Raw genomic sequence first — 16,040 nt, 5'->3', positions numbered from 1 at the left:
CACACACACACACACACACACACACACATATATATATATTTTTGTATTTCATACAGTGCTAGATAGCAGAAAAGCCGGTAATTCAATTGCCGGCTTTTGCTTTCTCCTTCCCAAACCCGACAGGATATGAGACATGGTTTACATACAGTAAACCATTTAATATCCCTTATTTTTTTTACATATTCCTCACTACTAATGTTAGAAGTGTATGTGTGCAAAATTTGTGGACTCTAGCTGTTAAAATAAAGGGTTAAATCGCGGAAAAAACTGGCGTGGGCTCCCACGCAATTTTCTCCACCAGAGTGGGAAAGCCAGTGACTGAGGGCAGATATTAATAGCCTAGAGAGGGACCATGGTTATTGCCCCCCCCCCACCGGCTAAAAATATCTGCCCCCAGCCACCCCAGAAAAGGCACAACTGTAAGATGCGCCTATTCTGGCACTTGGCCTCTCTCTTCCCACTCCCATGTACAGGTGGGATATGGGGTAATAAAGGGTAAATGTCACCTTGCTATTGTAAGGTGACATTAAGACAGGTTAATAATGGAGAGGCGTCAATAAGATACCTATCCATTATTAATCCAATAGTAGTAAATGGTTAATAAAACACACACTTTAGGAAAAAAATATTTTAATGAAATAAAGACACAGGGTGTTGTAATAGTTTATTAAACGCTCAATCCAATTGAAGACCCTTGTCACCTGAAACAAAGTTAAAATAAAAAAACAACAATATCCCATACCTCTCCGGCGTTACAGTCAAGTCCCACGATGTAAATCCATCAGAAGGGGTAATTGTACAAGCAGAAGCCTGCTAATGCAGCTGCCCCTGCCTGTAAAAACTGGGAAATGAATGGGAAGCAGGGGAACGTAGCTACCTAGACTTGCGGTGCTGCGCCCCCTGCTGGCATAACCTCATATGAACTCCAGCATGGGAATTTTTCTGAATATTTTCCCACCGTATTTTTATACCTTGAGTGTGACCCCGGCCTTATAAGATGTGGATTCATTTTATACATAAATGATAAAATCATGTCTTTGCATATGCTTTTACTGCGGTATTATTTTAATTAGTGCACATACTATAAAAAATGGTTGTTTTCGGTGCATGACATTTCCAGATCAGAAAATTTTTGGCTAGCTGAACAATTTTATATGAGCGATACATAAGCAACAAAAATAAATGCTAATTTTAATTATTTTTAATTATCTTATAATTTGTTTAAACTATTTTAGACCTTTCTCCAAACTTGACACCCTTTATCTGCTTACATGCTTAGGTTGTCTTCTTTTTCTATTTTTTTCCTTAAAGCTTCACAATTTGCTCTTGGTATCTCATGGTAAGCTTGTGTCTTGACATTATACTAGTTATGGACAATATGATGACCTTTGTATTAATATATTTTGCATGTGAATTGTTTCTTGACACAACTAATCATGTTGCAGTTGTAACTTTCTGCTGCACATTGGACTATAAAAGCCGAGGTCTGGTGATGGCCTCACACTTTGACCTCGGTCACAAGTTATGGTTAAGGCTAGGTTCAGATTGCGTTAGTGCAATCCGTTTAGCGCCTAGCGCTAGCGGATTGCGCTAACGCAATGTGTTGTAAAGGGGTCGCGTTAAACGTCCCCGCTCTCGCAGATCTCTGATCTGCGAGAGCGGGGAACGGACCGCGGGCGCGCCTCGGACGCTGCAAGCAGCGTCTGCGGCGAGCCACAAAACATCGGCACATCGCTAGCGTGTGCCGAAAATGGCACGCGCTAGTGATGCGCGTCCCCATTGCTGTTAATGGGCGCGCTAACGGACGCGTTGCACGGCATTAATTTCGCCGTGCAACGCTGTCCGTTAGTGCGGTCCCATTAACGCAATGGGAACCTAGCCTAACAGTCAGCTAATTTTATTTAACTAGGCAATACAGAGAATAGTGGTGAACGTACCACCTAGGAGAGGTAGCTATCCTATAAGGCAGTGTCTGACCCTTTAACATGTCTTGCAGCAATAAATTCCAAACCAGAATCTCATCTACAGACATACTGTTTCGGTGTGTTTGCCGCTCATCAGTGTAGAGCAGAGTCTGACTGATTGAATATGACTCCATTGAGGAAACATGGGGGGAAAAATGGTTGTCTTTAAAAGGAATCTGTCAGTCAATTCATGCTGCCCAAACCAATGGCAGCATGAATAAGAGCCTGGATGCTTGATTGCAGCCAGGTTTGTTTTTCTCTGAACGCTCTGTCATTTCAGAGAAAACAGTTTGAAGAGCCGGGCGGCCACCATAAGGATAGCCGAGACTAGTCCAGTGCAGCCTACGCATGGCTTCTCCCCGCATTGTTCTAGTTGATTCACAGGTCTCTCCCAACACATGAGAGAGATCTATCAATCAACTAAAGTGCTAAGGATCTTCAAAGTATGTATTCTTTGAAACTCCAAAATGTTTCAGAGAATAATACGTGGCTGCAATCATTAAGCCAGGCTTTGATTTTTGCTGCCCTTGGTTTGGGTAGCATGAATCGTTGGACAGGTTCCCTTTAAAGAGACTAGCTAAGTATGAGGTCTTATAAACAATGGTCTTATAAACAATGATACATGGGGAAAAATTATGCAAATTAGCCCTCTTACAACAAAATGAATTATCTTGCAAAACACTGCTTCTTACAGGTGGGAACTCAAAAAAATCAAGGTTTGATTCTTTAATGAGCTTCCAACATGACCAGTGATAAATACTAAGCCAGTAACTCATATACAGACAGCCTGCTCATCCAGTCTTTTTGGGGTGCACTAGTTTTCCCCTTCGTTACCTAAGTGTTTCATACTTAGCCAGCCAGATCCTGCTCTACACTGATGAGGGGCAAATATCCCGAAACAAGCTGTCGGTAGATGATTTTGTGACTTGGCATTTATCCACAGTCTTGTTTCAAACCATATTAAACTATTGGATATTGACTTCTAGAGTCCAACATGTATTAGGATAGAGCGCACACCAACTGTAAAACCAATCTTTATTGTAATCCATTATAATCAAGTGATGAACAGACTGTGTGAGAAGCAGTGTGCACATTAGGCGATGGCTGATTCACATGGCTAGATGCTTCAACGGGCCTGTAAAGGGGTTTACCCAAATTGACTATCACCAGTGCGCACACCGCTTTCTCCCGCAGCCTGTTCATCACTTTTTGTTAATGGATTACAATAAAGAAGATTGTTTTTACAGTCGCTGAGTGCCGCTCTATCCTTGCACTTGTTGGATTTATATTGACTGCTGAAGCTCCCGTACATAGCTGAGCTCCCCCGTTACTGAACAATACTTTGTGTAAGCAAGTAAGCTTTCATATCAAAACTCTGGATTTTACCAAGTGGCCATCATAGTTGAAGTCTTGCTATTATACTGACTTATGTGGTCCTCGGTGGTCCTATATCTCTTTTAGATTGTATTTTGAGAGAACTTAAAATCCCCTTCGGCATTTGGAGTTTTGTGTCCTACTTGTCTGTTACCCAAAATCTGATGTACAGGGGTGTAGGTATTAAACCTCTCAGGTAGCCGCATGGATACACTTGGCACACGGTTTTATATCAAAACAGCATGTACTTTATTGTCCATCATAAACCTTACAGCTCCTAAACAAAAACAGCCTTTCTTCAGTATCAATGGGTAACATAAATATTCCTTCTCTTCAGGCAGATTACACAGTATAAATGTAGCGGCCTCCCCAACCTCAGTATTACCAGCAGCAGCTTCCACCTGTATTCAATGCGTTCACCAAATAAACATCTCTCTGTTTGGCTCCAGCACACTTCTCTATGCAGAGCAGACTAACCTGCAGCTTTGTCTTTCTCCAGTCTCAACACACTCCACACTGCTGAGCTAACCCAGCTGCTGTTAATAGACCTGTAAACCCCAGACTGGATCATGGGACTGACCTTTCCCTTCCAGGTTCTTTTGGTTACTTAAAAAATCCAGATCCAAAGTCCAGTCACCTTAAGCCCTCTCAGTAACCTAGTGTTACTAGTGCAGCTGATATTACCGACACATATGTACCATTCAGGACCTTACCTCCTACTTTCCTACAGTAGGCAAGCTTCTGTGTCAATGGCTGCATTCTGAGAAACCTTGAATCCTGGCCGTCTAACACATTAAAGGAGATAGCCGGGACTTTAAAAAATAAAACAAAATGTGCCTAAGCAGCATCAACAAAAGGTAATTGCTACCATTCTGCCTCTTGTGCCCTGCGCCTTTCTCTGCTGGCACAGAGCGGTCACAGACTTCCACTGACGTCACTTTAACAGTGTGACAGTTTGTCTTCCTGTTGAATGGGCGGGACTAATGGTGTCATGCTGATTGACAGCTGGGTCTGCACTGCCTAATTGGAAAGCCTTCTGCCAATCAGCATGACACCAGTAGTCCCGCCCTGTGAATAGGAAGAGAAACTGCTGCTCTGGTTACAGGGAGTAACTGAATCTCTGTCAGGAGCGGTCAATGACCGGCGCCAGGTATAACAGGCAGGTAGTTGCCTCTGTTAGCAAATACATGCCCTTTTTTTTACGTCCCGGATATCCCTTTTAAATGTTGTAGTCAATAGTGACAATGCCATCATCGTCCATTAGCACTCCAATATCACGATCACTTGACTCATATTAGCAATATTTTGCAGATACGTTTGTTAGGCCCGTATAGTGACCAGTGAGGCATCTATGTAAATAATAAATGTAAAAGTTAATATACTGGATTCAATGGGGAAACATTCGGGGGACTGAGGAAACTATTGATATGGTTTTATGATAGGATGATAATCAGTGGCTCTAATGATGAAATATATACATTAGCTTTTTGATAAGATCCTCACGTTCGATTTCCTATGTTTTCTCCCACAGCCCAAGATAGTAGAAGCTCTCCTGGGTTATGAGATAGTTCACGTGTCCTGCGGGGCTTCACATGTTCTTGCTGTTTCGAATGAGAAAGAAGTGTTTTCCTGGGGCCGCGGGGACAATGGTAAGTCTTGTGACCTCTCCCACATACCGTAAATCGTGTAAATAGCTTATTTGACTGTCTGTCGCTGTGATTACATACAGGTCCTGTACTTACTCCTGTGCACACCACTGTGCGCTGTGCACAAGCTGTAACCTTTGTACAGGCAGAGCGAGATCTTCTTGGTTTGGTTTACAAGGCACCAAAAGGCACTTACATTACAACTTATTAGCACATTTTTCTCATAACAGATGAGCCCTTGCAATGTGATACATTTTAATTTTGCAAAAATTTGGGAATCCAAAATCGGTTTCTGGTGCAGTTTTATCTATTGCTCCTTTGGTAGCAGTATTTTTTTTCATTGTTATCTCAAACTTAATAATTCTAGAAGTTACTATCTAAATCAAAACCCAAAAGTAAATGTCAAGGAGGGACAAAATATAACAAACTACAACCCCACTAAAATGGTAAACCTATAAGATATACATTTAAAAAAAAAACTCCAAATACCTAAAATTGTATTAATTGGATGCAAAACACACCAATGAGAAAGGAAGCAGGTAAGGGGGGACAGACTTAAATCTATATACATAGAGAAAGAGGAAGGTAGCCAGATACTTGTAATCTCCTATCCCTAGTCGCCCTAGTAGGCCCTTTCTAACTGCGGAGGTTGCCACCTGACTGTAGGCTGTGGACTGAAAAAAATGACCTTTTGCATGCCTCATCTGGTAACCCAAAAGAGTGTTATCCAGAGAAGAGAGTGTGTGAGGGCATAGCATTAGTATTCTAGTAATAAAAAATCCATCCAACCCATTTTACATAAATGCACCAAATCCATGCTATTATCTCTGATTTGTTACGTGGTACTATGTGCCGCAATGGAGACTTGCTCAGAAAGAGCATCTCTCACTGATGGACCTAGTCTTTCTACGTGGACGACCATTGCTTTGCTGTAATCCTACAAGTACGGCCAGACATGACTTCGTCCATTGGTAACAGCTGGGGTGTTAAAGGGAATCTGTCACCCCAAAATTTGCCTATAAGCTAAGGCCACCGGCATCAGGGGCTTATCTACAGCATTCTAGAATGCTGTAGATAAGCTCCCGATGTATCCTGGAAGATGAGAAAAACAGGTTATATTATACTCGCCCAGGGGTGGCCCCGGTGCGGTCAGGTCTGATGGGCGTTGCAGTCCGGGTCTGGCGCCTCCCATCTTCATCCGATGACGTCATCTTCTTTTCTTCGTGCTGCGGCTCCTGCACAGGTGTACTGATTTGCCCTGTTCAGGGCACCGTAAAATAATGCAGTGCGCAGACACTTGGTCTCTCTGACCTTTCCCGGCGCCTGTGCACTGCAGTACTTTGCTCTGCCCTAAACAGGGCAGAGCAAAGTACGCCTGTGCATGAGCCACGTCAGGAAGAAAAGAAGAGGACGTCCTCATATGAAGATGGGAGGCCCCAGACCGCAACGCCCATCAGACCGAACCGCACCGGCGCACCGGGGCCTCCCCTGGGTGAGTATAATATAACCTGTTTTTCTTATCTTGCAGGTTACATCGGGGGCTTATCTACAGCATTACAGAATGCTGTAGATAAGCCCCTGATGGCGGTGGCCTTATCTTATAGGTGAATTTTGGGGTGACAGATTCCCTTTAATACCTCCAGCTATCAGCTGATGGATGGCGCACTATGTACCCTATAAGCACTGTGTATCGCTTCTTTCATAATGGTGAATATTGTCTGTTCATGTCAGGGTTATGATTTTTATACAGTATGTCCTGGTTGTTATGGGGGATAAATATACAATATATTGATTTTGCCCTTTTTATATGTTTTTAGTCCTATTCCTCTTAGTGGGGCCGTCCACAACTTTTGTATTGATGACATATCCTTAGGACTGCTGTGGTGCTCCACTCTGTACACTGTGTACATCCATCCACTGGCAGAGCTAATAACAGCTGATCGGTGGGAGTCGGACCCCCAACCTGATATTAATGACCTAAGGATGCCATTTATTGTCTCAAGCAGATTGCTTTTTGTAGTGAACAAAAAAAGTGACATGACTTCATGGCATCTTTTCTCTAGGATTTATGGTACAATGCATCACATAAATACAATTGACATTTTGCAGTATCTTGAGGCAACACAGAATAATTATGCAATGGCTCACATTAACCATATGGATGGATTTATTTTATTTATATAGTTTCTTTTTAATTACATTTTACTGCTGATTGTGACGGGATATTCTGCACTTACCTGACATTCGCTTTGTGGCTTTCTACTATACACTTGCCTCCCCACTTTAGAGTATTTTCTCTGTACCATTCAGCCCTTTTCTTACACGGCCATTCAAGAGGATAACTCGCTGTGTCCCACAAGATCAACTCCTCAAATCCTTTAAGCAGCTTTCAGCATTTTAGTCATCTGATTACCTCCAAATTTTTGGATTACTTCAAAATGATGTTAAGATGCAGTAACTTATTGCCTTTTTTATCTGGCAGAATGCAGCAAGACCTTTCTTTTTTTTAAGCCAGGTTCAGATGATCACATTTTTGGTCCATGTGCTGTGCTAGTTAATCACGCACTCACACTAGTGGGATCCATTGGTCCAGTGAACAGTTCTCCAAATGGCACTGACTCCGTTCTGTGGAGGAGTGTTGAATGGATTGAATTGTACTAAATGACACTCAATGTCACACTCACACTATGCAAAGAATTGCACACCTCGATTTTTTTTGGATGTAGGCTGATGATTAAAGGGTTTTACAGAAATAAAAGGCTGTCCCTATAATGAGTACTCCGGCCCCCTGTTATCTTTATTTAGTTTTAGCTCTCCTTCAGCCCCCTGTGGAAACCTCATGGTTTGTTATTATTTACGTCCTGAACTTCCTGCAAGCTCTCCCTTTGTGCCTCCAGATCACATTTCCCAAGACGCAGAATTGTAACTGTTCCACATCTCCCACACTCCATGTCCACCTACTCCACTACAAAGTACCATGCTGAGACTCCTATACAGTCTCAAGATGGATAAATTCCTGCACACAGTTTCTCCTCCCTAACATTTCTCCCACTTTACCAAGTATGTTCTATTCTTACACTCTCCTGTGGTCAGTATTGTTACATCTGCTGACACTGGCGTATACAGGCTTACTATACTATAGGGGACCAATCTATATATATATATATAAAACTCAAAATCTGTAGAAGTCTGCTCTATACAAATCCAAAGTTCTCTCCCGATTTGGGTGAAATTTGTCACGCCCCCTCTCCACCCACATGAGCAGAATACTGCGCATGTTACATCTCGCTAGAATCCCCCCGTCATCAGATTGGGGCCCCCGAAGTTAGGCCCTATACATATAATGGGGAAATGTGAAATCTGTAGTAGCCCGCTCTATACATATCCACAGTTCTCGCCCGATTTGGGTTAAATTTGGCATGCCCCCTCTCCACCCACAGGAGCAGAATACCGCGCATGTTACATCTCGGTAGCGTCCCCCTGTCATGAGATAGGGGCCCCCGAAATTAGGCCCTATACGTATAATGGAGAAATGTGAAGGTGAAAGTAAAAGTGCTGAGGGGAAAACAACAGTTGTGACTGACAGGGACGGATTATAGCGACGGCGCCAAAGAGTTGATGCCAAAGGGGCCACACCACCACACGCAACACACAAACATTTCACAAACACCATACAAACATCACACAGAAAGCACACATACACCAACCCACAAGCACAACACCACACAAACACAAGACCACTCTAGACACACACAACACAAACACCCCATAAATACCACATGCACAGCACACACACACACACGCATGCAAGGACCACACACGCATGCAAACACACTCAGATGGATGCACCCTATGCACACGGACGAACATTACTGAGCAGCAATATTGGTCAGGTGGAAAATGCCTCATAGTAAGATTGTCATTATTGCTTACTATACATGTTTTTTTTTTTTATCACTGAAGCTGCTGAGGTAAAGTGAAAGCTGAGCTCTGATTGGTTGCTATGGGCAACTAGATAAGTCTGCCTGTGAGGCGGTTTTCATTACTGAGATGTGAGCTCCTTCAGGTCATAGTAATACAGTGTGATGGCTGCTCTGTATTTACTATTCATCCTATTACATCTCTTATCAGTGTCAGCTGAATACTAAAGGGTCATAATACTAAGGACAGTTTTTTAAAATGCCGCCCAAAAAAGACCATCTATTGGGCAAGTTCATCCAAAAGCTAAGAAACAAAATTGCGTCAAAGAGCCGAGACAAGTGAACAACGTGACTCGCGGCTTGAATAGAAATGGGGAAAAAAATTTACTGTAGCTCTCTGAAAATGTCAATTTCAGGGTGACACTGAAAATTTTACTTTAGCTACCATAACCAACAATTTAACCTATTTTCCACAAGCGAAGCCGCGGGTATTCTACTAGTGAATCCTATAATATAGTCATTTATTCTGATGTGATCAGGCACTCTGAAATCTCCAACTCTATTCTCTGTGGCTAAAGTCACATGCTGGTAAGATTACTTGTTCTGTGTGGAGTCTGCAATATGCCCTGTGCACCTCCCCAGTCACTGTAAACTTGCTGAGGATCACGAACGATCACTCCCCCCATGGCATCACCATCCAGCGCACACCACAGAGTATGAGGATCACCGATCACTCCCCCCATGGCATCACCATCCAGCGCACACCACAGAGTATGAGGATCACCGATCACTCCCCCCATGGCATCACCATCCAGCGCACACCACAGAGTATGAGGATCACCGATCACTCCCCCCATGGCATCACCATCCAGCGCACACCACAGAGTATGAGGATCACCGATCACTCCCCCCATGGCATCACCATCCAGCGCACACCACAGAGTATGAGGATCACGATCACTCCCCCCATGGCATCACCATCCAGCGCACACCACAGAGTATGAGGATCACGATCACTCCCCCCATGGCATCACCATCCAGCGCACACCACAGAGTATGAGGATCATCGATCACTCCCCCCATGGCATCACCATCCAGCGCACACCACACAGTAGTGCTATAAATGGACTGTAGAAGGAAATGAGGAGCTGGGGGTCACATCACCGCATGTGACCGGTCAGGAACACCGCAGAATTTTAAGAGCAAGTAAGGTATGAAGTTTCTTAATTCTGATAGGGTTTACAATGCTTTAATAATCTGTGTGTCCAGAATGCTCCTTCAGCGCAGTCGTATGAACTTGGCCTTAGACATATTAACATGGGTTAATTTTAGACAAAGGAACAGGGACTCATGAGAATACTTTGTGTATTCAGCACTGGGAAATATGTAATAATTAGAGAATAAGTTGATATTTTATCTTTTGCAGTAAATTTCTTACTTTTCTTACGACAGGACGGCTTGGTCTTGGGAACCAGGAATCTCACAATTCTCCTCAGCAGGTAGTCATCCCACAAGAATATGAACCACAAAAGGTCGTATGTGGCATTGATAGTTCTATGATTCTGACCGTGGGCAACCAGATCCTGGCCTGTGGCAGTAACAGGTTAGTGAATCCTAGGAAAAAATACCCAATTTGAAAATAATGATTTTGACAATGTACTATCTGTAACGAAAGATGGCTGTAGGCCAATAAATTCTGCTCTGTCAGCTGATGATTGCCCCCATTACTGGGGTCACATTGCGTTTCGGGTGTCCGTTGAACGGACTACGTTACACCGCTGCATAACGCGGTGTAACGTAGTCCGTTAACGCCACCATTGCTAGTAATGGTGAACGCATCGCTAGCGCACGCCCACATTGGGCGTGCGCTAACGATGTGCCGTCATTTGAGTGACGGACCCGAGACGCTGGCTGCAGCGTTTTCGGGTCCGTCACTGTTAGCGCAGATGGAGCTAGCAGAAGCTCCATCTGCGCTAGCGTGATGTAGCGCAGGCACTTGCGCTAGCAGCAGCCCGTTAGCGTATGTGCTGAACGGGCTGCTGCTAACGCAATGTGACCCAAACACGAACTGTTATTACTTCTGAGATTTTTTTCCAAAATCTGTTGGACAAGATAGAATATCAGAAGCAGATCAGAGATCGAGGGTTAATGTGGATTGTGTTTATTCCCAAATGATGGTGATGGACAGGATGGCAAGGTCACTAATAAGAGCATCATGAATGATATATGAACCAACAATCTTAGTCCTGATATATGATACCAAAGCTTAGTCCTGTGCCCATTGTCTTAAAAGAAACATTTACATTAGAATTTATAAGGGGTGAATATGCTATGCCCGTTTCACCCCCCACTACAATAACACTACTTTTACTTATCTTTAGCCCAACACTTGCATCACATCTTTATAGCATTTAAAATTGCAGCATAAATTAAGATACAGTACTTCCCCCAAAGTTAATTCTGTCCCTGCCTCTCCTGCACCCAATGTAAGCCAGACCCTGCCTGCACCCGGCTGTCGGCCAGGACTGAACCGCACAGTCAGCCTTACCCACTGACAGCTGCCCCTGCCTCACAACAGTGCTCTAACTCCCTTCTTAACCCAAAACTTGGGTGAAGTGCCATGGTTATCTCTTTTGACAACAACCATAACCTGACCCCCCTCATTTACAGTACTTTTACCTATGGGAAGTCGTGTGTGGGACAATCAAAAACCAATCTGAAATCTCTGTACCTGACTGCTTATTTTGTACACCCCAAACTGTGCCCTTTTTGCTCACCTTTACTAGCTTACCTCCTCCCTTTCTTTTCCGTCTAAACACTATTCTCTGTTGTGCCACCAGAAACCCAATATTTTTTATAGCCCCAACACCGTCTTCCAACGCCATCTTAGCCTTAACAAACTTATCACGGGTAACATCGGAGGGATCACCAGTTTGTCAGGGAGATACAGCTTTGCTGCCTCCAATCGTCGGGGCAATTACGCAATTGACTGATGAATGATGGACGAGGCCGCGACTGCTTCCACTACTAGTCCTGTTATAGGAGAACTCACAGCGAGCGACTGGTATATACACCTCTGATTCGAGCTCATGTAATATATATACCGTGTGTGTATTTATATATATATATATATATATATATATATATATACAGTACAGACCAAAATTTTGGACACACCTTCTCATTTAAAGATTTTTCTGTATTTTCATGACTATGAAAATTGTAATTTATTCGGACTCCCATGACAGCACACGAGAGAGAGGGGATCCGCCCTTAAGGAACAGGAAACCTACAGATACAAAAGGGCGGCACCTCTCCCCATGCATCAGTTGGTTTCCTGTTCCTGAAGGGACTGGATGCCTATAGAATCTACAGGAGTCCAGGCCGGCCGGACCGATTCTGGTGGCGAGGGGGTCTCCCACTTCGGCCGGTGCGGGTACCTGATGTAGTCACGGTGGCCCTGGCAGGGCGGCACGGCGGTGACTAGGCAGCGAGGAGCGGTCGCCAGGGGGTGTCCGGTCTCCGGGGCCAGCGTCTGGTAAGTCGCCCTTCCCGTGGGCTGTGGGTCTCTCTGGACAGGGGGGGGCGCGGCGGCATCTAGGGGGCGCCGATCGGATCGTAGCTGGCCGGCCTCGGCGTTCCACGAGGGCTGCAGCGCTGACAGGAAGCGCTGAAAGCTGTGGTGACGTCGGGGGGCGGAGCCGGCGACGTCTTCCGGATCGGTGAGCTCCTGCGCATGCGCGGGGGCTCCAAGATGGCGGCGCCCACCGGAGATCATGCCGCAATCCCTCCGGAGTGACGATTGATTCCCCACAGCTGCGGGAGGGCGGGAAAATTAAACAAGCAAGCTGGGCAGGATGCGCTGACCGAAGGAGGGGCTTTATAAGGCGGCTCCAGCAGCATGTTCCCGGGTTCTGGCTCCAATTTACTGAAAATGGATTCAGATCAGGATCAGCAGGTTGTGCTGCTGGAACAAGCATCCCAGAAACCCAAGGAGAAGGAACATGAAAAGAGGAGCGATGGTTCGGGCCGCAGAAGCTCCTCCAGACAGGGGTCTGGAGGGTCAGCCAAAAAGGATCCCCCTCGTGCTTCGGTATTTCTGGGTGTGAGCAGCCACTGGTAAGTGATCTTCGAGAAAGTTCACTTAGTGACTAGTCTCCCCTCATGTGTTTTTATGTAGGGAAGGAAAAACGTCAGTAAGGCGAAGCATAGGGAATGTGCCATCTGCGGGGTTCCCTTGCCTGACTCACACCCTAAAAAACTATGTGACCCCTGTATCCAGCAGACGGTGAGGTTCTGGAAGGAGGGGAGGGGGTATAGCATGTAGATCTTACACTCTAGTCTACCTTACTTATCCCCGTAGGTAGCCGAAGAATCCTCCTCTATTACGGCCAGTCTCAAGGAGATGATTAGAATGGAGGTTAAAGAGTCCTTTAAAAACCTTTCACAGTCAGGAGGTTCTAGGCAGAAAACTGAATCTGATTCGTCTATGGAAAAGGACAAGTCCGAAGAATCAGACAATTCAGCAGCATCATCCTCCTCTTCGGAAGAAGACGCTGCTCGGTTTTGCCTACCCCTAGAAAGGATAGACAAATTGGTAAAGGCGGTCAGAGGCACAATGGGAATATCGGAACCCAAGCCTCAACTATCCAAAGAACAAATGATGTTCAGTGGATTGGTGCAAAAGAGGCGCAGAGTGTTTCCTTTAAATGAGAAAATACAAGATCTTATTAATAGGGAGTGGAGAAAACCGGAGAGAAAAGGCTCCTTACCACCTGCGCAAAAACGTCGATACCCTTTTGATGACCCAGCAGTAAGTAACTGGGAGAAAGCACCAAAGCTGGATGCAGCAATTGCCAAGGTAGCTAAACGATCTTCTCTCCCATTTGAGGATATGGGAACACTTAAAGACCCCCTGGATAGGAAAGTGGATACCTTCCTGAAGGGAACCTGGGAGATGGCAGCTGGCTCCTTAAGACCTGCGGTAGCTTCAACCTGCACGGCAAGGTCAATGATGGTCTGGCTGGACCAGTTGGAGACCCAATTAAAACAAGGGGCCTCTAGAGATTCCATTCTCTCAGCATTACCTGTAATCCAGGAGGGGGCGGCTTTTTTATCAGACGCCTCAATTGACTCCGTAAAGTTGGCAGCTAGAGCAGCAGGACTTTCTAATGCTGCAAGGAGAGCCCTATGGCTGAAATGCTGGCCGGGGGATATGCAGGCAAAAGCGAAGCTCTGCGCTATCCCTTGTAAAGGCGAGTATTTATTTGGGCCTACCCTGGATGAACTCCTGGAGAAAGCAGGAGATGATAAGAAAAAGTTTCCCAACCTGTTCAATCCATACCGTCGTCCCTTCAACAAAAGAAGGTTCAACCGGGGGGGAAAGCGAGCCTTTTCACCAGGGAGAGATCGTCCCAGATGGGAGGATAGGCGAAAGCGAGGTACAGGTCTCATGTTTCGCCGTAACCAGACGGAAAATAAAAAACAAGACCAATGACTGGCAATTCCAGTGGGAGGGAGACTATTGCGTTTCTCGGCAGAGTGGTCGAAAATCACAAACAGCGTTTGGATAAAAGACACTGTTTCCCATGGTCTCAAGCTGGAATTTGTTCATATTCCACAGGACAAATTTAGTTTAACACCCTGGCACTCATCTCCCACTGAACAATTCGCCCTAGAAGAGGAAGTGAGGACTCTTTGTTCCAAAAATGTTTTGGTAGAAGTGCCATATTCTCAGGCAGGGAAAGGGTTTTACTCTCCCCTGTTTCTAATCCAGAAGCCTGATAAATCTTACAGGACCATTATAAATCTTAAGGGTCTCAATAAGTTTTTGGAGAAACACACTTTCAAAATGGAGTCCATCAATTCGGCAATAAAGATGCTTTTCAACAACTGTTTCATGGTAGTAGTGGATTTGAAAGATGCCTACTATCATGTACCCATTCATGCTGATTTCCAACGGTACCTGAGGGTAGCGATACTAATGGGGGGTAGGATTCAACATTTTCAATTCAGAGCACTCCCCTTTGGGATCACCTCGGCACCTAGGGTGTTTACTAAAATAATTGCGGAAGTCATGGCGCATTTAAGAGAGTCAAATATCCTTATAGTCCCCTACTTAGACGATTTCCTCATTGTAGGTAACTCGGTAGATCATTGTCTGTCACAATGGGAGATTGCTAAAACCAAACTAGAACGGTTGGGTTGGATCATAAACTTTGAAAAATCAAAATTACAGCCCCTAAATGTTCAAAAATTCCTGGGGTTAATGTTGAATTCAGTGACACAGCAGTGTCTCCTCCCTATGGAGAAAATGGACCAAATTCAGAGTTTTGTATTAAGAGCAATCAATACACCTTCCATGACACTTAGACAAGCAATGTCTCTACTTGGGTCACTCACATCTTGCATCCCAGCAGTTAAGTGGGCTCAGTTCCACACCAGGTCCCTACAAAAAGAAGTCCTGTTCCATGACAGAGCCTTAGGAGGCGCATTGAATGGGAAATTGACATTGAGGCCGATAACATTGAATTCCCTTAGATGGTGGCTAGATAAACAAAATTTATCAGCAGGGGTTCCCTGGATGGTAGATGTCACCCACGTGATAACCACGGATGCCAGCTCTTCAGGGTGGGGAGCCTATATGGGGGACATGGTGGTCCAGGGACAGTGCGAACCCTTCACAACATTTTCATCAAATCAAAGAGAGTTGTTGGCGGTTGAACTGGCTGTTAAAAAATTCCTCGTATATCTGCAGGGCCAGCACGTCAGAATTCTGTCGGACAACAGAGTGGCGGTCGCTTACATAAACCGGCAAGGGGGAACTCGTTCCGAAACTTTAATGCAGATCACGGATCGGTTGTTCCAGGTGGCAGAGCTCAATTTTCTATCTTTGACAGCTCTTCACATCAAGGGAAAAGAAAATGTGGCAGCAGATTTCCTCAGCCGAAATGTGTTAAAACAGGGAGAGTGGTCTCTCAACGAGGACATTTTCAATCTCGTCGTCCGCAGATGGGGTCAACCAGTGGTGGATCTATTCGCCACCAGAAACAACAGAAAAGTAAAACTTTTTTGCTCCCTAAATCCCAGGGAGAATCCCCTGGCGGTAGATGCGTTTCTCATAAAATGGGATTTTC

The 16,040-nt window shown here is 44.9% G+C and overlaps 1 protein-coding gene across 1 annotated transcript in view; it reads left to right on the top strand.

The window, feature by feature from the left end:
• The window catches only part of NEK8 (NIMA related kinase 8), a 109,028-nt gene that overhangs the window by 63,774 nt on the left and 29,214 nt on the right, over positions 1-16,040 (top strand). The window contains exons 10-11 of the mRNA XM_069761217.1: positions 4,870-4,987; positions 10,357-10,507. Of these exons, the coding sequence (XP_069617318.1) occupies positions 4,870-4,987; positions 10,357-10,507 (269 nt within the window). The remainder of the gene's footprint in view (positions 1-4,869; positions 4,988-10,356; positions 10,508-16,040) is intronic.

The sequence above is a fragment of the Ranitomeya imitator genome, chromosome 3 (assembly GCF_032444005.1).
Source record: "Ranitomeya imitator isolate aRanImi1 chromosome 3, aRanImi1.pri, whole genome shotgun sequence".
Taxonomy (NCBI): domain Eukaryota; kingdom Metazoa; phylum Chordata; class Amphibia; order Anura; family Dendrobatidae; genus Ranitomeya; species Ranitomeya imitator.
The sequence above is the reverse complement of the archived record's forward strand: the minus strand, read 5'-3'. Positions and strand labels throughout refer to the sequence as shown.